At 46.3% G+C, this 22,281-nt stretch overlaps 2 protein-coding genes, 1 long non-coding RNA gene and 1 other non-coding gene across 24 annotated transcripts in view; 2 read left to right on the top strand and 2 right to left on the bottom strand.

Annotated features, from left to right (window-relative positions):
• Nucleotides 1-10,578, bottom strand: part of FAM188B (family with sequence similarity 188 member B) — a 108,128-nt gene extending 97,550 nt beyond the window's left edge. For 16 of the 21 annotated variants that reach the window (XR_005857933.2, XM_040696510.2, XM_040696508.2 and 13 more), the window contains exons 1-5: nucleotides 10,406-10,578; nucleotides 8,489-8,608; nucleotides 7,289-7,497; nucleotides 3,429-3,687; nucleotides 1,662-2,077 (exon numbers count right to left, since the gene is read on the bottom strand). Coding sequence is in view for 20 of the 21 variants with exons in the window: in XM_040696510.2 (XP_040552444.1) it covers nucleotides 1,662-2,077; nucleotides 3,429-3,687; nucleotides 7,289-7,497; nucleotides 8,489-8,608; nucleotides 10,406-10,468 (1,067 nt within the window). In the remaining variant the exon portion in view is untranslated. Of the gene's footprint in view, nucleotides 1-1,661; nucleotides 2,078-3,428; nucleotides 3,688-4,000; nucleotides 4,157-7,288; nucleotides 7,498-8,488; nucleotides 8,609-10,405 lie in introns of those variants that run through there. The other 5 variants (XM_040696509.2, XM_046927826.1, XM_040696503.2 and 2 more) reach the window with 2 other exon arrangements.
• On the top strand, nucleotides 5,965-12,467 carry LOC121110058. Its single transcript, XR_006936273.1, has 4 exons — nucleotides 5,965-6,081; nucleotides 9,313-9,457; nucleotides 10,160-10,658; nucleotides 11,672-12,467. It is a non-coding gene; the product is annotated as an uncharacterized LOC121110058 (long non-coding RNA).
• Nucleotides 12,468-19,281: 6,814 nt separating this feature from the next.
• Nucleotides 19,282-20,896, bottom strand: LOC120017337 (GTPase IMAP family member 7-like). The gene is made up of 3 exons (NM_001389694.2): nucleotides 20,807-20,896; nucleotides 20,472-20,521; nucleotides 19,282-20,197 (listed from the first exon to the last, which is right to left on the bottom strand). The coding sequence occupies exons 2-3, from the start codon at nucleotides 20,491-20,493 to the stop codon at nucleotides 19,425-19,427; spliced, it is 795 nt and encodes a 264-aa protein (NP_001376623.2). The 5' UTR covers nucleotides 20,494-20,521; nucleotides 20,807-20,896; the 3' UTR covers nucleotides 19,282-19,424.
• Nucleotides 20,897-21,950: 1,054 nt separating this feature from the next.
• Nucleotides 21,951-22,037, top strand: MIR7461 (microRNA 7461). Its single transcript, NR_105629.1, has one exon. It is a non-coding gene; the product is annotated as a microRNA 7461 (primary transcript).
• The last annotated feature ends 244 nt before the right edge of the window (nucleotides 22,038-22,281 follow it).

Below are 22,281 nucleotides of genomic sequence, written 5' to 3'. Positions count from 1 at the left end.
AAAGCAGTTCAAAACATAAGCAGAGACTGTATCTGTATCATCAGTCTCTTATTGACTTCACTACAGTTTTTTCATTTTATTCTAAAAAGAAACACCAGAAAGGCGAGAGGGTTTTTTCTTTTTTCTTCCTTTTTTTTTTTTTTCCTTCTGCTTATTCATTTCCATATCTGTGTCGCTGTGTTTGTCTGCCATTTTGGAAAGCTCCATGCTTGATGCCACCTTGCCGACAAAATAGCAAAAATTGAGCAAAATTTCATCTATTAGAACCAAAACCAAAGTGCCTCCAAATCTTACTTAGGACAAATCTGAGGACTCCAGTACTCATAAGTCTAATTTCAGGTCAACAATTTAAGATCGAAATATAAAGTCCCAAATCTGGCCTCTCAACTCTGCCACTCCCTCCCACACAGACCTCAGGCAGCAGTCGAGAATCAGTGTTGATGGAACAAGAAGCACAGTTCGATGCCCATCATTTCTTTCCTTAAAGCATGTGAGTCAAAATACTGTGGGATCTGTATTTCTGCAGCTAGATATTTCTTCCCACTCTGTTTGTAAGCGTGCATTCAATGCCATTCAGCTTGACTTTTGAAGGATGGCAGCATTTTGCTTTGGGTTTTTTGTTGGTTGGTTAGTTTGTTTGTTTCCTATGGAGACAAGGGATGCCTGCAGCCTGTGTGCAACAGCAGCACATTTTGCACAGAACCAAAAGGAATGAAAAGGAGAGCAAAATGGAAGGAAAAACAGGATTTGTCTGGCGTTATCTATGGGGAATAGGAATGGAACTTCAGATGCCTGCAAATGAGCAAGCTGGGTTTAAACCTAAATAGATTTTCAGCATTTAGATTAGCACTTCTGTCACTGGAGTCAGGAAGTAGTAACAGGGAATGGAAGAGGACAGAGATAAATTGCACATGTTGATGCCTCAAAATGCTGAAGCTGATCTAATCCTGAAGAGCTCTGAAACACCGCTGGACTTTGCCAAAGAGACAGCAGCACTGTAAGAACCAGTCCCCACTTTGTAATGGTGTTTATTTAGAGTCTCACTTCCACTCTCTGTTACTTCCACTTAACTTCAGGAGTGTCAGCAGTCCTGCTGATTCCAGTGAGAGTTTTCAGGAGCCCGGAGCTCAGCATGAATTCAAACCCTTTGCTGGCTGTAAGTCGTCTGGCAGAGCTGTCCCAGTTAGGCTTCGAGAGCGATTTAAATGGACTCTGCTTAGGAAATAGCTCCCTCTTCTGCTCTCATTGAGACCAAGTCCTCTGAAGGAATCTATTGCGAGCTACTTAGAACAGCAATAGAGCACAGTACTGCAGCAGTAATTAACACTGTTTCTTAAGATGTAGATGATCTCTGCAAGTGGGAGCAAACCTCTTCTGTTACACCTCTCAGGGCCTGAGTTTGAGCTAGTAGACCTATGCTCTCCTCATGTGCAGCAAAGAGAAACCAGCAGCTATGGGATCACTCCAGTGACAAGGAAAGGAGTCCTGACTGGTTTGGGTTGTCAAAATTAGCAAGTTAAATCTGAAAAACCTTCTCCCTTTCAGTATCTTCACCTCTTCCCTTTGATTCCCCTCAACAAAAACAGAATCTCAATCCCTTTTAGTCCTCCATCATATTTTCTTCTGACTTTTTACTACAATATTCTTACACATATTCTTACCTGTGGCCTGATAACCAGCTCTCACTTTTCTTGAGGGCCCTTTCTCTCTTCTCTCTTCCAGTCCCTGAATGTCTGTGCGGGGCGCTGACTTTAAGGCTTTTCTCACCGCTGTCTGCACAAAAGCTTGGCACTGTTTTTCTTTCCTCCATCTTGGACCTCCCTCTTTCAGACAGCAGTTTGATAAAAGAATCACACGTATCTTTGGAGATGGTCCTTAGTTTTTCGGAAGCTGAACTCACGTGTGAACTTGACAAAGTCCTTGAGGCAATCTCTGGGTTTACTTGTGCTGAAGATCCTCTATTTTCTTGGGAATCGACTTTTGGGGCACTCAGGTCATTTCCATCATGTTTTTCACCCTTGAGTGGTGCTGTGGTACTGATGCTGGTGGAGCGTTTTGACTTCCTTTTATGCAGATCCTGCAAAGAAGTGCCATTAAAACCATACATTAAGATTTGACTATCTTTGCATAAATGTGGAAAGCAAAAAAAACAACTCTATCAAGTAGCTCCGGGGCTAAACAATTTCTTTGTTCTTAGGGATCAGGTTAAAGAGTAAACTGGGTAACTCTTTTGGATAATAAATAGGAGCAGATCTATATTTTTACATAAAATCTGAATGGTACTAAGAATCATAGAATCATATCATAGAATCATAGAATGGCCTGGGTTGAAAAGGAAAATGAACATCGAGTTCCAACCCCCTGCTACGTGCAGGGTTGCCAACCAGCAGCCCAGGCTGCCCAGAGCCACATCCAGCCTGGCCCTGAATGCCTCCAGGGATGGGGCATCCACAGCTTCCTTGGGCAACCTGTGCCAGTGTGTCACTGTAAAAACTTTCTTTTACCCAAGGACATCAACAAAAAACCTCATAAAAACATTATTTTGGGGTTGTACTCAGAGAAAGTCAAGACATATGGTGATATTTTACTGCCAAGACTGGCTGTTAAAAGGTATCTAGTCCTTTTTTCCTGAACCAAAACTCTTTAGAAAAACGCAATTAATTTAGCTTTCATATTTGCTTTAGTATTAGCCAAATGAAATGTTTAAAATACTTCAATTTCTCATTTTTATAAGCTTAATTGGACACAGGGGAAGCTCCTGCCTCTATGAAAGAAGCATGAAAAAAAAAAAGAGAGAAAAGATGTTTGGAATTGTGTTTTAAAAACAACTATTGATGCAATATATCCCATTTGGACAAGCTTAGAAACATTGTTTTACTGAAAGCAATTTTCAAAGTCCAAAGCTAATGATTAACTGTGGGGGTTCAGAAAAACCTGAGGAAGTCAGGTGCCCACTTGAAGAGCTGTAGGCACTTCTGAGGTAAAGAAGCAATTTCCTGAGGAGAATGGACAATCTCAGCTCCCAAGAGAGATATCAAAAATGGAGAACACTTAATAAAGAAATGCTGTAATGAAAGATCACAGATCTGTGTGCAGCGGCTGTTTCTGAAACAGCTTGAATTTCTGAATTAACCAGAACCACTGCCCTCATTCAGCCCATCTATTCAAACTGCAGATTTAATGGATTAGCATGGAGAAGTAATGCTAGTATTCTAAGCAAATGACTTCACATCAGAAGGTCATATTCAAAATCTCTGGTCATGCCCAGTACTTCATCGTGTTCAAGAAATGGCTAGATGTTGAACTAAGGGACGTGGTTTAGTGGTGAAATGCTGGTGGAAGGTGGATGGTTGGACTGGATGATCTTGGAAGTCTTTTCTGACCTTGGTGATTCTATGGTTCTATGATTTGGAAGGGTTGAAAATCACCTCTGGAGAACTTGCTCCTGGTCCAGCCATTATGCCTCTGACAATGAGACCAGACCTGGGCCTCTGCTTGTCCTTCACCATGGCTTGCAGCTCTTCTGAAATCACTGCTGATTTTAAATCCTCTTGACTATCCTTTAACTTCTTATCCCCATCAGAGGTTAAGAGGGTGTTGCATATTGTCCCTGCGTGGCATTTTTCACTTTTGTGTTGATGTTTTCTGGATTGGAGGAATTTATCAGGTGGATTCTCAACATCGTGTCTACAATAACGTAAAAGAAACAATATTATAAACAGCGAAATGATGAATAATGAAATCAACGAAAACAGCACCTTGGCTAATTAAAGTACTGCTTTCAAATTAAGTCATTCTTACCTGGAAGTGGCACTCAAACACAATCACTTTTCACTTTAACATCTATAGGTAGGTCTTGAAGAGATCGCTTCAATATCATTATCATGTATGAAGAGTCATGACAATATGCATACCACTTTATTATAATCTTATGCTTACTTATATCAGTATGTACCATATCAAAAAAAGAAAAGAAAAGGGGGGAAAAAAAAAAGCAAACCTTGTATGTCAAGTCAGATGGGTCCAGAACTACCACAAACATTTCCCACTCCTTTCCCATCCGCTTGAAGAGCCGTTAGAAAATTTGTTAATGTTTTTGTCTGCATCCTCTGGTATCACATAACTTTGACTGACTGAACTGACTTCCTTCACACTGTGGGGGAATTGGCTTCAAGTTGCACTAGAGGAGGTTCAGGTTAGATATTAGGAAGAATTCCTTCTCCGAATGAGTGGTCAGGCACTGGAATGGGCTGCCCAGGCAGGTGGGGGAGTCACCGTCCATGAGAGTCTCCAAGAAATGTTTAGATGTGGTACTATGGGACATGGTTTAGTGGGGAAATATTGGTGGTAGGGGGATGGTTGGAGGACTCTTCCAACCTTGGTGATTCTATGATTCCGTGTTTCTGTGATATTCTGGGTAACCTAAAAATGCTAGCCTTCTTTTACAACAACTGCCCTTTAACTTTATAACTCCAGGATGTTTTTCTCCACCATATTTCATAGCTAAGCAATTCCATGAGCTGAAACAACTTGTATCACGTAAACATTCATTTCACTTAACCAGTTAAAATTGTTGGGTTTTTGTTTTGTTTTTGTAGTTAGTTATGCCTTACACTGCAAAAGCATCCTTCATATTTAAGCAGAAGGGTGCAGGATCGGCCTCTGAGAGCATTAGGAAATCTGAGGACTGCTACTCCTTACCTGGGACCAATTGCCAAAGGGCACAAATTAGGTATCATTTTAACAGCAGTAGACATTAAAAAAAAAATTGCTGAGGTCAGGTAAAAGGAAAGACTTTGAAGCTGAACTCTTACATAAGGAGCCAGCAAATTTGTCTAATTATACTCTCCGCTCCTGCTTGCCATGTTAAAAATTATCCAGGTAGTTACAATTAAAACTATTTTCAGGCTCTGGCTGCTTGACCATGGTCTGATTTCTCCATGGCCAGAGGGGATGGAAACAGCTAGAGGGATCACAGAGCCATGCTTCTGACACACTATTTCTCTGACACACTATTTCTCTTCCTGGTTCATTTTGTAGGTAGAAAAAAGCCATGCCCAGAAAGGCATAAAGTAGTAAATAACAGGGACAAAGTCACAGAGGATTTAGACAGAAACCTGCACACCAGAACAGGCTTCTGCCCCCAGTGCTCATACATTCCAGTGCTTCCAGGCTCATACACACAAAGTTTATAGAATCAGAGAAACATTTATCTCATAAAGACCTTCAAGATCATCAGTGATCAACCTGACCCACTGAGTGCTGCCACTAAACAGCATCCTAGTGCCACATCCACACACCCCTTGGGTACCTCCAGGGATGGGGACAATGCCACTTTCCTGGGCAGTCCAGTGCAATGGCTCCCTGTGAAGAAATTCTTCCTACGTGCAATTTAAGCCTCCCCAAAGCTGGACGTTTCTCCTTTTCACTTTCCAGTTTTCCTTTCATTTGTTATTTTGGTCTCCATTTGCCTCGCTGATGGGGCAGTACAGATGAAGGCCTCCCCTCATGAGCACCAGCCCCACACGCCATGATGGCAGCAGCCCTTCCTCACATATATGTGTGGTCCCCCCACCCCTCACTCATTTGTGTTACATTTGCACGTGCAGCTTTGCATTGTCGTTTCATTTGTGTACGTACACGTATACAACATGTATCTTCTGGAAGTAAAAAATGCCAGTGTGGGGGCGTGTGTGATTAACTCAAGGACAACAACATCAACAGCTCCCGCCCCAGAGGAAAACCATTGGAGGACCACAACCATAGAAAGCCCTCCAGCACAAAGTAGAGCGGCCACCAACGCGCCACTTCCGGAACAACGAAGGCCTCTCTGGCCCGGCAGCAGCGCCCTCTCTGTGGTCACTCCCTCCCACTCTGGCGCTACAGGCAGGGCTAGCAATGCGCATGCGCCCGCCAACCTCTCAGTAGCCGTGAGGGGCGGGGGGGGGGTTCCGCCATTTTGTTGGGGGCGGGAAGTGGTTGCGTTGTTGCTATTCGATATAAAAGAGACGTGTTGGGGTAGGGGCTACCTCAGTAGGAAGCAATAGAAGAAGGGGCAACGGGGCGAAACTGGAACAGAAGGTATTCCAAACACAGGGATAAAACTGTCACAGTGATGGAGCACTGGAACTGGCTGCAGAGAGAGCTGAGGGGAGTCTCCTTACATGCAGGATCTGTCTGGGCACCTTCCTGTACAACGTGCTGAAGGGAAGGGAACCTGCTTTGAGGTGGCTGGACTCGGTGATCTCCACAGGTCCCTTCCAACCCCTGCAGTTCTGCAGGCAGTTCTCAGCTGGTTGTGTCAGCTCTTGCTTCCTTCCCCACCGAGGAAGGACTTGCTGGAGTTCTGCAAGTGCTAACAGTTAGAAGCAGTGGGTTTGAGCTGCTTTTAGAATGACGAATAGAAGCAGAGGGATTCTTTGAGAGTCAAGGCTGGGAAGGTGAATTTCTGTTCTGTGGCCATTCTAAAAGCTTTCTTTTGAAGCACAGCTGGTGCTGTTGCTCTGCCTTGAGATGCTAATAAATGGTATTGGAAGATTTGGCTGCATGCTGTTTCCATATACTTTTGATGATGGAAATAACCTATATAGCTTGCAGCAATGCTGAATGTAAGATAGTAGGCCTTGGCTTAGACTTTGAAGCATCGATGTATTTAGAGTGCAGGTTTCTCATCAGACTATACTGAATACTTTCCAGTTTACCAGGCAAAAAAAATCTCCGATTTGTTCATCTTAATTCCGTCTTTCAGTTACTGAAGAACATGCAAGTCTTTGTAATGGCCAGGGAGCATAAAAGAGCATTTCTGAAGGAAGACAGCAGCAATGCAAACTTTGTGTTACTGAGATAACTAACCAAAGGTGGTGTTGCTGAGGATGTTGTGTAATCATTGACTATCCTAAACTGGAAGGGACCCATACAGATCATGGAATCATAGAATGGCCTGGGTTGAAAAGGACCACAATGCTCATCCAGTTCCAACCCCCTGCTATGTGCAGGGTCACCAACCAGCAGACCAGGCTGCCCAGAGCCACATCCAGCCTGGCCTTGAATGCCTGCAGGGATGGGACATCCACAACCTCCTTGGGCAACCTGTGCCAGTGTATCACCCCCCTCTGAGTGAAAAACTTCCTCCTAATGTCTAACCAAAGGATTAAGGATCATTGAGTCCAACTTCTGCCTCTGCACAGGACCACCCCAAAATCAGACCATATATACCATATAAGCCATTGAGCATTATTTCACTTAATGAGAAGAAGGCTGGCCAGAGTAAAGAGGAATAAGGCAGTACCTGGAGGCTTGAGTTTTGCTGTCATGAGGCAGGCTGGCATTCCCACATGCACGGTCTTCATCTGAGAGGTCAGGTGGATGGGATGCTGAGCTCTTACTTTGAGAAGCTGACAGAGCAGAACTTGAACTGATGCTCCTGGAGGTCACACGGTGCTCAAGGAAATAATTAGTAATGATTTCAAGGAGTGTTTTCAGAGGGTTCTCCTTGGCCTGTTTAAGAAGAAAAATAAAGTTTTTGTTGCTGTTGAAACTTTCTGTTAGTCTCACTACAATCTAAGAAGGGGTTGTTATACTGTAACAGGGGTTGTTATACAGTAACTGAACATGTTAACTGTTTCTTAGAGCTTGGTGGTTATAAATTATATAGCTATACAAAGAACACAGGAAGGAATCATTGAACCACAGAATCACCACGGTTGGAAGAGACCTCCAAGATCATCCAATCCAAGCATCCACCTACCACCAATATATCCACTAAACCACATCCTTCAGTACAACATCTGGACATTTCTTGAACGCCTCCAGGAAGAGTGACTCCACCTCTGAGGAAGGAGATATCAGCTAGGGTATATCAAGAGCTTAAAGGTGTGGGTGTGTTAAATGAAGTAATAAGGCATGATTGTGAAGGAAGTCCAGGAACTCCTGGAGTCGGCAATGATTCAATCCCTTGGACTTCAGGAAATTCACAGCTTTGTTGAAGGTTTGCACATGCAGTGATGTATTCATCAAACACAAGTTGCTAGAGTCAATTGACTCCAGAATTAATTGGAAGTCAGCTATCGATGTCTTTGACATAAGGATTGCGGCCTGCATTACGTTTCAAGGAATGATAAATGCTGAGTGCAGTTCTGTCTGTCAGGTCATACACAAAGTTGTAAATAGAAATGGATACGCAGAGCTATTTCCAAAATGGAATCATCTAGATGTAAAAGGTATTAAAGTGAGTAAGTGCTCTTGGTTTGTTGGAAGCTGCATTTAGTAACAAGGACTCACTGTCAGGTTCTCAGCTTAGTCCTGTGAGCTGTAATGCAATCTCACTATGGAGATGGGATGGAGACCTCTAAGCATCTCCACAGCAGTGCAGCACCAGACCCAGGCTCCAGTTCTCTGCAGTGTGCACATACACTGCTGCCTTGATCTGTTTGGCCCAGTTCTATGGGATCTGAGACCAGACTGTGAGAAGAAACACCTCTTCCTTTACCTTGTTCTGTTTATACAGGGAGTGCAAATGCAGGACATTTCGAAGCTCATTCCTGTTATTGATGCTAAGTGCAGAACGTGGGAGCTCCCGGTCCATGGTGCTGATGGTTTTCTTCAGACCCTGAGGACAAGCAGGAGATTTTAAGAGTCACAGAATCATAAAGGGCGTAAATCACCTCTAAGACACCAGCCTCTCCCTGCCATAACCCTCAGTGCCACATCTCCGCAGTTACTGCTAGTTGCAGTCTGGATATGCTAGGTTCCCGGTGCTTCCACTGGCACAGGTTGCCCAAGGAGGCTGTGGATGCCCCATTCCTGCAGGCATTCAAGGCCAGGCTGGATGTGGCTCTGGGCAGCCTGGTCTGCTCGTTGGCGACCCTGCACATAGTAGGGAGTTGGAACTGGATGAGCATTGTGGTCCTTTTCAACCCAGGCCATCCTCTGATTCTATGATTCCTGCTTGGATTTGGGAGGATAAGGACATAAAACTGCTAACAAAAGCTTTTATTGCTGACTTTGTTGGATGCATGCTGAAACTTCTAGATACATGAAAATAGGAGTAATTGCAAGCTAAGCCTTAAAACCTGCACTTCAGTGATACAGTTTTGCATTCCTACAGCTGAGAGGTGTAGAAGTAGTTCTGGTAGAAATGCTGTCTGTGCAAAATTTACCAAACTTGGGAAAACAAACAAACAAAACAGAGCTACTCCATGCAGCTGACTGCAGCTACTTAACAGCTTAATAAGATTGGTCAGTGCAATTAATTGCATCTGAGCTACGTAATTACAAAACCTGAATTTCAGGTGTACTCTCATTTTTTGGCAGGTTTTTCAGAACCGCTATCCTGCTCTTCACCCTGTTATCAGGATAACCTGGCCAGGTTGGAAATCAGCTGGATCCTCACAGCATCAACTGGTTGGGCTCTTCCTGCAACTCAGTACAGAGAATGAGACAGCGCTGCAATTAAAAGGTAAGGTATGGTAAGCTGCATGGTCAATTTTACCAGCAGGGCTCTCCCTTTCCTTGTATGCTTTTAGGCAGTATTACATTTTAAAAATATTTAAGTCAGAAATGTGAAGGTGTTTCATCTGAAAAATCTTTGCAGTTAGATCCTGTGAGGCATTGTTCTGGTAATGCTGGAACTTAATGGCAGGTGATTAATTCTGCGTTGGAAATTCTGTTGGCAAATATTTCAGCACTGAAAATAGGCATTTGGAAGCTGGATGCAGGACAGGTGAGGGAAAGCGAGGTTGGCAGGGTGCTTCTTAGCACAACTGTTTCTTATGTTCTGTACAAGGCAACTCATGCCTGAGCTGGGGGGGAGGACATATGTCCTTTGGATCCTGCATAAATACGAAGTAGGAGGCAATGTCACCTGGAAACACAAAGGTGTCTTTTCCTCTGTTCACTGCCCGTATCCCAATTATTTCCTTTAAAACATCAGTTTCTATGACAAACACAGTGGTCACTCCCTTCTCCATCCCCCCAGGGCAAATCCGCTACCTGCACTGCCCCAGAAAGAGATCTGTTTTCTCTGTCACTACTTCCTTTTGTTTTGTTTTAGTATTTGTGTGCATCGCTTCTAAAAAAAGGACGATAGGTAATGAAGGAGGAAAAAAGAAAAAACTTAAAACCGCATTTCTTGGCTTAAGCCTTTGTTTTTTTTTCTCAGGCGCCTGTAGGAATGAATCAGATTTTCTCAGGCAGGCAGGAAGCCGCCTTCCACGTTCAGAAATCAGTGAGCATTGTGGGAGATGTAGTGCAGATTCATGCCCTGCAGCTCGCTGCGGTTCGGGGCTAGCTGCCTTAAGGCTGGCAGCAGTCCCCCTTCCAGCATCCCTCCCTTCGCTTTTTAACAATGGACGTTTCTCCTGTGCCGTTCCCACTTATCCCAGCCAGAAAATCAAGACTAAATTACCTTTCTACTGAGAAATTCCCTCACCAGAGATGCAGCCACTTCTTCCACGAAGGAATTGTCCATTTTTAGCCCGAAGTCTGCTCGGGGGGGTCTCCTTGGCTCGGTCTGACCGATCCCCCATGGCAGCCCGGCCAGGCGATGCGGCCCTGGAGCAGCGCGTCCTGCGCGCCGCCGGATCCTGAGCAGCAGCAGAACTCCTCCCCGTGGGACGCGAGCCGAGCTCTGTCTGTCTCCGAGTGCTGCAGGCGCCGTGGTAACTGCAAAACCCGAGAGCTGCTCGGGGATAACGTTCGGGAAATGAATGTTTAAAGCTGAGAAGCTGAAGGAATTTCTGATTTGGGGTTGTTTTGTGTTTTTTTACTTTTTAAATCATAGAACGGCTTTAGTTGGAGGGGACCCACAGGGGTCACCAAGTCCAATGCCTAAGTTGCTGGGAGAAGCGTAGTTAGGTGGTAGCTATCACTCCTGTATGAATGCTACTTTCAATCATGTCTGTTTCTTTTAGTAAGATTGCACTCTTGTTAAATGCAGCTGCATTTTTGTTGTATTCTACTTTATCTCTCCTACTGGAAACAACTAAAATGGGAACACTCATCAGCTTCCTGGGCACCTGACCTGATGCCTGCTTTAGGGGCTGACAGCCCTACCTGCAGCAGGGAGGTTGGAACCCGATGGTCTTTGAGGTCCCTTCCAACCCAACCATTCTGTGACTCTATGAGTTCAGTCTTTCCTTTCAGGTTGAACCTACATGATAGACAGTACTACAGTATACCAATAGGAGGAATTGTGTTGAGTCATGCTTTGAGCCTGGGGACCTGACTTAGGTTGGAGACTACCTCCAGAGTACATGCAATCCGAGAATTAAATTAGATTAGATTGCTTAGGATAGCAGTTTCCAGGGATGGAGATTTTGCATTCTGGATGAACTCTTTAAGTATTTGACCATTGTTAGCTGGGTTTAATCAATTCATAGAATCACAGAATCATTAAGTTGGAAAAGACCTCTGAGATCACTGAGTCCAACTGATCACCTACCACCAATCCTGCCCACTGAACTATGTCCCTAAGTACCACATCTACCTGTTTCTTCAACACCTCCAGGGATGGTGACCCCATCATTCCCCCTGAGCAGCCCATTCCAGTGCCTGACTGCTCGTTCAGAGAACTTTTTCCTAATAACCAACCTTGTTACCCAGTTAAAGTTTCTTTTGCTGACAATTTATCTGAAAATTTCCTCTTTCCCCCCTATATTTCCTCTGTGATCAGTATGGCTTCCATCTTGGGAACATCTGAGTAGAAGAAGATTGACTTTCAATGAAACATAACTTGCATGTGTCTTCAGGATAGCAGGGGAGGTAATTTGCTGTCCATTCAATAACTAAGACATGCTAAGGGTCTGACTACTTCGTTAATGTTGTCAGTGCAAGCAGTCTGATCTGCATTCATTAGCTTGCAGTTTCATTTGTTCTAGAACATGATGCAGCATGCAAGAGAATGCTTGGTATGATACAGTGACCTTTCTCCCCCCTGTATTCCAGGAATTATGTTCCAAAATGAAAGTGGAGCATAGTTTTAATAAATTGACCTCTTGGAAGGTGTCATTTCAATGCACATTTTCCAGAGAGAACTGCTGCGTGACTGTGCATGATGGGGCACGTGAGAGGGGCTGTCATGCTGCCAAGCCTCCATTGACTTCCACTGATTTCACAAAACCAGTTTGCTATGTCCAGAAGGCATTCAGGTGCTTAGCTTCATGGCTGGTGTCAACAAAGTAGATTTATACAGCAGCATATTGGTAGATGTCTCTGCTCCACAGAGGAAGCGTTTTTCTCTAAGAGGTAAGAGAACTACAGCGTAGGCTTGTGACCTGGTTAAAATTGCCAAGGAATTTGCCAATCCCAAAATTGTTCAGGGGGAAAAAGAAATGAAAAATATTAAGATATTCTTATCTCTGCTGACAGCTGTAACAAGACAGCGTTGCTTTTTGGAAACTTTTTGCCTAATGCAGTGAAGTAAAAACTGCATGTACACGTGTTTGTTAATGCTGGTTTATATACTGCTTCTACAGGCAATGCTGTGTTCCTCTTTGGGATGCTGCGAGCACAGATGTGTGACCTGAGAGCTTCAGAACTTGGATCTGATACAGCTGGATTCTCTCTGATGAGAAATCACTGGCAATAAATCTCTGTGTTGCATGTTAGCAGAAGACAGGGTGTTTCTTCAGCACCTCCAGTACTGACAGGTGAGAAAATAGGTGGCACGGGGACCAAGAACTTGGAAAGGCCTCAGCAGGACAGGGGGAGAAAATACGCTGAAAATGATAATGACAGGGAGCTCATTTGCCAGGTGCCATCACTGATAAATCAGGCTTGGCTAGGGGAACATTAAGGTAAAGGGGAGTTGTAAGAAAGCAGGGGACTGACTCTGTAGCAGAGTCTGTTTTGGTAAGACAAGGAGAAATGGTTTCAAACTAAAAGGGGAAATTTGGATTGAATGTAAGGAACAAGTTTATACACTAAGGGCAATGAGGCACTGGACAGGTTGCAGAGGGGTGGTGGTGCCCCATCCCTGCAGACACCCATAGTCAGGGGATGGGCTCTGAGCACTGATAGAGCTGTGAGTGTCCCTGTGCATTGCAAGGAGTGGGACCAGGTGGCCTTTAAAGGTCCCTTACAACAATTCTATGATTAATTCCATTTATTGTCAATTAAAAAATAGGGCAGGATGGTGAGAAGCAAAAACCAGAACATCTTCTCCCTGTCCTTCCTTATTCCTGGGTTCAACTTTAGTCTTCTGTTTATGGCTCTTCTTCCTCCTCCCCACCAAGCAGCACAGTGGGAATGGCAAATGAGTGGTCACGTCAGCTCATAGCAGCCTCCCTCTGCTGCTCCTTCTTCTTCATAGGTTGAGGTTCAAGGGGATCTCTGCAGATCAGTTTGGCCAACCCGCCTGCTTGAGCAGTGCTGCCGCAGGCAGGTTGCCCAGGACCATGTCCAAACAGCTTTACAATATGCTCTAGCATGGACTCTGTGCAGGCTGCAGATTTCTTCAGTGCTTATCCAACTGCTGAGATGTGGGATCCAGTGCGGGATGCAGTATGGATATGTGGATATGTGGTCCTCCAAGGGCATCAGAGAATTCCTGAATTCCCTCCCAGTGCTGCTACCAAAACCAGCATTAAGCAGATGAGAGGAAGAGGCAGCAGAGGAAGGAGATCTGGGTGTCAGAATGGTGAGACATTGGATGCTAGGAGGTAGAGGGTCTTGTGAAAACCCAGTGCAGTGCTTGAGGCAGGAATTGATAGGCAGGAGCATTTTGCAGCACAGAATTTAGAAGAGTGTTGTGCTGGTTCAGAAAGCTGCAAGACAGGAATGAGTAGTGCAATGTTTGTAAACATATTCAAAAGTAGTTTTAAAATAGGCATTAGTGAAACAAGCATTGCAGTGAGAGCTGTAGAGCGTATTGCAGATGTGTGAACTTGTTGGAGAGGACTAGGCTTGCAGAAGGTACCTATTTCCAGAGCAAACGAGCAGTCATCAGGAACTTGAAAAAGGCAGGAGGGGGAAAGAGTTTGAGTATTTCTTCAAGTAGGAATAGCTAAAGCACAGGTCTAAAGAGTTTTTACTTTTAAATGATGAAACATCCAACTGCCTTTTAAAAATGTTGCTGTTGTTACACATGTACGTAGCAACATAGCACTATTAACCTGCGATCAGCTTTTGATACCTCTGTTTACTGATGGGAGAGATAACAGCTCTCAGTTCATTTCCTCCAACTAAAATGGAAATGCCAGGAATGCCCTCTCGTGTTTGTCGTTCAGTATTGCAGCAGTGGGAGAAGCACTCTTGAGCACAGCTGCTGGCTTTGGCACAGAGATCAGACTTCAGTACCACGTAATCATAAAATCGTTTGAGTTGGAAGGGACCTTTAAAGACCATCTAGTCCAACTACCCTGCAATGAATGCTGTACTGACCAGCCTTAAAAGAACCACAGTTGTGCACAAGTCTTTACAGCAGATATGCAGTTTAATATTCAAGTACAAGACAAAAGATTTCTCAAAGTCTAGGGAGAAGTGCTCCAGCAATCACCAGTCCAAGCCTCAGCCATGTGCAGGGGGTGTGGCAGGAAGGTGGAGCTGGTCAAGACAGAAGATGTAGAGGCAGTGTTGCTACACCCCATGGATGCATCTTGAATCCAAAATATCTGCAGCAAGTTTCCCATCAGTGGGCTTGTCAGCAGAGTCAAGGTACCCCCGCTTGTCAGCATTCAGACCCCAATGCAATGGCTGAACTCTTTATCAGTGAAACTTTTGGTTCCTGGAACCAACAGTGCCTGGGTTCTTCATGGCACTGAAGCCACAGGGGCAGCCAATTCAATAACACTTTAAAAACTGCCCTTCTCTCTCTGCAGCTGTTTATCTACTGCCACTTGTCTTCTTCAGTCCCATGAATCCACACTGTGTTGCTTTGCTCACACTTACCTGGGAAATGCACTATTTCTAGAGGGATAGTCCAGACACTGGGGTGTCCTGTTCCCAAATGCTACATTAGAGTATTGCTTAAAAATGTTAACTAGGCTGTTTCTTATTGCATTTCTCCAAACCTTACTGACAAGTCTGGAGTACAGCAGCCACAACATTCTGGATGTTTTTTAGTGAACAAAATACAGAACATTTCCTTATTTGCTAAAGGAAAAAAACAAGTGGAACATATAAAGGATTTTCTAATCGTAAAATGCACAAACATTTTGTGAACAGGAAATGGATAGCAAAGCTCATACTTCATTTTTTGAAATGAGATTTTATAAGAGTTTTGTACAGTGATCAGTTTGTACCAGACTGGACTTGGCTGAGGGATATTTGGGGCTTCCTTCATGCTGATGACTCTCCTGTGATGGATATGTCTATCTATGTACTTTTTATCATCAACTAGGCTTAGTGATACAGTAGAAGTCAAGTATCTGCTCCACTTTCTACTGAGCAAATAGATCCTATCACTGAAACTTACCCTCCTTGATTTTGCTATGGGACCAAGTTTTGTCCTAATGGTGCTGGTAGCTTGTGTGCAGCTATAAAGTGTTTGTGATTGTTCCTTTTGTCCAACATCTTTGGAAGGAAGAGTGTGTACTGGAGGTACTGTTGTACTAGGATGGATGGTAAAAGGCTTTCCAGATGGCATAGTAGCACCTTATCTGACTTGAGTAGAATTTGTGGTGAACCACATTCCTTTTTGCTTAAAAAAAAAAAAAAAAAAAGAGGAAGAAAGAAATGTACTGTTTATAGCTGTAATTTTACCCTGGAACTTAAATATTTCTCTGCTTTTCCTGGCATAATGGGTTCATCTTTGCATTTTTGCATTCTATAGATATAATTTTCTCTCTTCTGTGATTCATGTTTTCTTATTCATGTAACTGCCATTCCTCGTGCTCTATATTCTTCCAAGATAAATGATTTCATGCAGTGGTTCTTGAAACACTACATTTTAAGCATTAAATTAACCATGGGCCCATCCATGGCCTTGGGCAGCTCTAGTGCCACTCGCAGCTCTGGATGCAGTGCTGTAGATGGGGTCTCATGAGGGCAGAGCTGAGGGGGACAATCTCTTCCCTGCCCCACTGCTGCCACTCTCTTGATGCAGCCCAGGACACTGTTGGCCTTCCAGGCTGTGAGTGCACACTGCTGCCTCTTGTCCAGCTTTGTACCACCAGATCCCCCACGTCCCAGTGCTGCTCTCAGTGAGTTCTTCTCCCATCTGCACTCATATCTGGGATTGCCCTGACCCAAGTGTAGCGCCTTGCACTTGGCCTTGTTAAACTTCATTAGATTCTCATGTGCCCACTTCCTGAGTGTGCCCTGGTCCCTCTGGATAGCATCCCTTCCTTCTGTCATGCCAACTGCATCACTCAGCTTGGTGTCAGCAGCAAACTTGCTGAGGGTGCACTCAATCCCACTGTCTATGTCACTGATAAAGATGTCAAAGATCACCAGTCCCAAAATGGACCCCTGGGGGACACCACTTATCACTGCATCCACCCATACATAGAGCCATTGACAACAACCCTCTGGCTGTGACCATCCCACCAGCCTTCAAACCCATATCTCTCCAATTTAGAGATAAGGATGTGATGGGGGACCTTGCCAAAGGCCTTGCACAAGTCCAGGTAGAGGACATGAGTTGCCTTCCCTTTATACATCAATGCTATCACTCCATAGGCCACCAGGTGGGTCAGGCACAACCTTCCCTTGGTGAAGCTGTGCTGGCTGTTCCGGATCACTTCCTCATCCCCTGCATGCTTTAATGTCTCTTCCAGGAGTATCTAAGATGATGCACTTAGTTTGAGCTTGGCTGAATTGTTCAGGTATTCTTTAGAAATAATTACATTTCAATGCTGGAACTGAACATTTTGTTTAAAAATATAAAGTAGTTTCAGTTGACTTCTACTCTAGAACTGCTGTGAACAGGAATGTGGGAAATTACTGACACACTGGAGAAGTGTTAAAGTACTCAATAGGAAACAATATTGCACAAGGAACCTGGTAGGGTTTTTGAAGTGACCTTGAATTCGCTTTACCCAAAGGTCACTTCACCTGAATTCCACTGAGCCAACTGCTGGCTGATGACACTCATGCATAAATCCAGCCGCCCACTGAGGTTTCATTTCCCTTTACAAACCTGTGCTTTTTTTTTTCCCCATACAGACTATGTTTTTGCATGTTCACAGTGTGTTTATTGTTTATTACAGGCTCTGTCACTTTGCCAAGGAGGCCATTTGCAAGCCCATAATTGGTAGATACTTTATAGAGCCTCTCTTGTAGGTGGGTATTACATTAGCAGCACTGCAGGCCTCTAGCAGGGTCACCCTTTGTGAGGCGGATAGCACATGTATGCCAGCAGCTCTCCTGTTTCACATTTGAGAGTTCTCTGTTCTCTGTATGCAGACACCCCTTCCATTTCTTTAAATTCCAGCCTTTTCTTTCTGACCACTACCTTAACTCCTTATTAATCCAAATGGGAATTAATTGGTGTGGGGTTTTTTCTTTGTTTCCTATTTATCCTTTTGGTCTCTGCTTCTAATCCTGTGAAGCTTCAAGACTCCCATAGGCTTCCTGCTCTCAGGGCTGCTCTTTTCAGCATTTTCATGACTAGTAGTGTTGTCTTTACATTGTTATGTTTCTTCACCATTTTTACCTGGTGCTTTCTTCAAGCACATGCTTTTTTTCTCTGTTTAGCTATCACTGCTAAAGAGCAGCTCTTACACTGATACCACAGACCTGCTTCCCATGCACCACTTGAGTCTCACATGTGGTTTCCTATACAGCTTCTTCAAGAACCTACTTGCGCTAGGGCACCTCAGCTCTACCCGTAGCCATTCCCCATCCCTGCAGCATCACTGCTGCTGAAGAATGAAATGAATAATCTCTGTGTGCACTACTAAGGAGAGGTGACCATAATGTAATGGGCTGATGTAACCTCTGGTCCTCTCTTTATTCTTCACCTATTTAAATACACACTTATCGTTCTGCCCAACAGCACTGGACAGCTTCACATCTAATTGGGCTTTGGTCGTGTCCAATTTTTCCCTGCAATGTTGAGCAGCATCTCAGTGTTTCTCCCATATCAGCTGGTCCCACTCCCAGTAGCCAGCCACTTTCTTTTTCTGCCTAACCTCTAGAAGGAGATCCCAGCTTAGCTGAAGGCACAGCTTTTGCTTTACCAACTAAACTGTCCTCATGCCAGCCCACGGGGCCTTGCACCACTCCCATTTCCACCCAACATGGGCAGAGGCATCGAGCAGCAGCGTGGTGCTGGGCTGCCTGCAGGGAGAAGGAGGGCAGAGCCCAGGGCTGTGCAGTGCTGGGGCTGCAGCCCGGCCCTGCACTGTGCTGCCCTGCAGGTGCTCTGAGCCAGGGAGTGCCCGGCCCCATCTGCAGACACACTGTGTGAGGCACAGAGTGCGCAAACAGCCACATCCTGTAACTGCACTCAGCTCCAGGAAGTGCAGATATTGAAACTAAGAGTGAAGGGAAGCAGACAGCCTCAGTTCTTGCACCAAGGGCAGCTCCCTCTCCCACACAACCTCCATCCCCAGAACAGCCTGAATGCCCCACGGCTGTCAGTGCCATCTCTCCCAGAGCCCTTCTGTGGGGCTGCTATCTGATTTCTCATTCTCCCCTCTGTACATGTAGCCAGGGCAGCCCCATCCCAGGTGAAGAATGCAGCTCTAGCTTCTGTTCACCTCCATGATGTTGGGCATTGCCTGGCCCTCTCATTGCCCAGGGATCTCTGCAAGGCCTCTCCACCCCTGACAGAGTCAGCAGCTCGTGGCAGTGTAGTGTAATCCACAACCTTCCTTACTGCACCTTAGTGACAGTATCCCTGTGATAGAGAGAACATGCTAAAGAGAATTGGCCCCGACATGGAGCCCTGTGGAACCCCCCAGGTCTTCACCCACAGCACTGTGTACGTGTGTAGCTGTGTGCTGAATGTTTTATCCTGACAGTTCTCCCAGGACTCTGCTGCCCATTCTACAGGTGTCTCTGAGCTGGGATCGCCCACATCACCTGCACACATGCCAAGTGACAGCAAAGGTCCCACAAACGCATTTCCTGTAAGTGTATTCCATTCCAAGCAGTGCCAATAACACATCTAAGAGCAAAGACTGCTGGAGGACCTCAGCTCTCGCACCAAGGGCAGCTCCTTCTCACATCCCCATTATCCTCCAGAACAGCCTGCATGCCCACAGCCACACGCACCAGCCCTCCACATCCCATCCCCCGGAGGCACAGCCAGACCTGGGCCGCATCCCGACTGCACCGTGTGTGCGACCACCTCCTCCCAGCACTGCTCAGCACAGCAGAACCCAGGGCGCAGATGGATGCTCCTCCAGACAGCAAGGATCAGTGTTTATTGACAGATCCTTCAGTCCCATCACCACGCACTGTGCCCCACATCGCCCCATAGAGACAGCTTGAGCAGCACAACAGAGGAGATGTCTGCTCTGGGACCGACCCCTTGCTGCCTACAGGATGGTACAAAATTTTTCACGGAATCTCCGCTTGTCTTCCTCCAGCATTTTTGCCGTGTAACATGGAGCACCGCGATTCTCCTCTACCATGGCATCAATCATGTTGATGAGTTTTGCAACCTGCCCATCCCTCACTTTTCCAGTGGCTGTGTTGCTGAAAGCGATGTACCGATTTCCACACTTTGCTGCCAGGCCCTTCAGGTGTGTGCTCCCTTCTATGAAATCATTCAATTTTTCTGGATGCTCCAGCTGTTCTGCTCGGGTGAATAACAGGATTGTGTACTTGTCTGCTTTAGTATGGAAAATCTTGGTCAGCCATTCTGCGACTTCCTGCTCTTCCTTAGTGATTCGGCTCAGCTGCATCACCAGGATGATGGCGTGAACCCCTGAAGAGAGGGCCCGCAGGCCACTCTTAATTTTTTCAGCTGTTTTCAGATTGGCTTCTCTTGTATCAAAAAGGCCAGGAGTATCGACAACAACAATTGATCTTCCAGCAAAGTTGCCCTCAACTACACTGAAGTATCTTGTTACTGCGTGTGGTGATAATTCAGATAGAAATGCATTCCTTCCAAGGATGGTGTTCCCTGTTGCACTCTTCCCATTCCCCGTCTTGCCCACCAGCAGTATCCTCAGTTCGGATCCTGGGGAACAGCCACAGACGTGTGTGTGCTCCGCGGAGCCAGGACAGCCCCTGCTCGCCACGCACCGGCTCCCAGGCGGAGCTGCTCGGGGCTGCAAGGAAAGTTGTCTCCAAGCCACCGCTGTGCCTGCAAAGACAGACGGGGCACGGGCTGGAGCCGGCTGCCAGCAGGCACACAGGGCCTGCTCAGCCCCATCCGCCCTCAACCTCGCTCTGTGCGGCTCTCAGAGCCGGAAGATGGGTGGCAGCCTCAGAACACACCCACGGCCATGGCATCCCACAATGCCCACACACAGCTTACATAAAGATGCACGAGGATACGAACCCCCCGTGCTTCCCCAGCACTCAGCCAGGAGCCCAGCCGGGCTGCAGCTGCCTGTGACCGGCAGTGAGCAGCTCACCTTTGCTTTGACGTCCTGCCATTGGGAGTGCACTCACACACACGGGGAGCCTGGAAAGAGAGAGATTTTAAGTGAGAACGGCACGAACCTCCCCTGCTTCCGTCCCTGTGCTAATGAAGGCGATACAGATGATCTCTAGGGACTCAGGTCAGTCCGACAGCCATGTGCATGGAGAAACCCCAATGTCATCAGAATTACCCATCTCCATTGACTTCATCTGTGGAAAGAAATATTGGCTGGCCCTTATCCATGGAAATCAGAACCCACTCCTTGAAAGCAGATTCTGCATCCTTGGAATTTCTTCCCGTAGTGGCAGCAGAGCTGAGGCAACTCACCAGTCAGCGCTGCGCTGTGTCCCCAGGTCTGCCTGCTGCACTCGTGCTCTTCCTGCTCTCCTCCTGCACAGCAGTGCCGAGGCTGGAACCGCTGTGCAGCTCAGCAGCGCTTTTAGAGGCAGCGTCGGGAGGAGGGCAGTGCTGCCATCGCACATCAGCGGTGCTCCACAATTGGCCACATCTGAGCTGTCCCACTGTGGGGTCACCACCCACTGTGCCAAAGCCACATCCAGCCTGGACTTGTGCACTGCCAGGGATGGGGCATCAACAGCTTTCTGAGAGACTTTATTTAATGCCTCACTACCCTTTTCTTAAATAATTTTGTCATGATACCTAATCCAATCCTGCCCTCTTCTACATTCAAGCCATTCACTTTTGTCATGTCAGTACATTCTCAGAAAAAGGAAGCATTGTTGTGTCGTGTGGTGCTGCAGCCCTGCCAGAAGGACCCAGAGGCTGTGGGGTCTCCTCCTTATGGACCTCCAGCTCGCAGACATGAGGCTGGGCCCCCTGCTCTAGGTGGCCCTGTGGAGGCAGGGAGACCAAATCCCACCATCCCCAAGACACAGGTCACTTGGGGCCGCAGGCAGCTCAGCAGACTGCCCTCTCTATCCCTGCCCATCAGTCCCCCATCACCCGCTGCCCAGGGCTGTGTCCCTTTGGCTGTGGAACCTCTCCAGGGATGGAGACCGCACCACCGCGCTGGACAGCCGGTGCGGTGCTCACCCACCTGCACAGATGGGAAAGGGATTGGTGATCTTTCTTTCTGAGTTCTTGTGCTTCCAGTTGAGCCCATTGCCTCAGCTCCTTCTTCTTCAGCCCAGCTGTGGCACCGAGGAAGACTCGGTGTACTTTTTGTGGGTGTACTTTAGTTATTGCGGGTGCATTGTGGTGATTGCCCCTGCGGTTTCAGCGGTGCTGCCAGGGCCTGGCCTGCCCTTAATGGGGGCGTGGAGCATCCCAGACTAGATTTAAGGGGATGGGTTTGTAGTTGGGCTTGCTGTGGGGGGGCAGCACTGCGGTACTGATGAAGACCTGGAGTCCTCCCACCCCCCTAGGGTGAATTCAGCGTGCTCAGCTCACTCCCTGAAATGCCTTTACACCAATGTACGCGTCATGGAAAATAAGCAGGAGGAATTAGAAATCTGTGATCAGGCAGGAGATGATGATCTGGTGGCAGTTACGGAGACGTGGTGGGACAGCTCACATGGCTGGAATGTGGTCATGGATGGCTATGTCCTTCTCTGGGAAGACAGGCCAGCAAGGCAAGGTGGTGGAGTTGCTCTTTATGTGTGAGAGCAGCTACACTGTACTGAGTACTGTGCAGGGGCAGATAGGGGCAGGTTGTGAGTTTGTGGGTGAGAATTAACAGGCAGGCTGGCATGGGTAATACTGCTGTGGGTGTCAATTACAGGCCACCGGATCGGGACAAGGAAGCTGACAAGCTCTTCTACAGGCACCTAATAGCAGCCTCA

Source organism: Gallus gallus, chromosome 2 (assembly GCF_016699485.2).
Source record: "Gallus gallus isolate bGalGal1 chromosome 2, bGalGal1.mat.broiler.GRCg7b, whole genome shotgun sequence".
Classification (NCBI taxonomy): domain Eukaryota; kingdom Metazoa; phylum Chordata; class Aves; order Galliformes; family Phasianidae; genus Gallus; species Gallus gallus.
Note: the sequence above shows the minus strand (reverse complement) of the source record. Positions and strands in the feature narration are given on the sequence as shown.

Bases quoted from the DNA above. Each gene is read 5' to 3' on its own strand.
- LOC120017337 (NM_001389694.2), bottom strand. From the start codon at position 20,493: ATGGCAGGACGTCAAAGCAAAG. The intron at 20,198-20,471 runs GTGAGCTGCTCA...CTGTCTTTGCAG, and splicing joins GGCAGGACGTCAAAGCAAAG to GCACAGCGGTGGCTTGGAGA.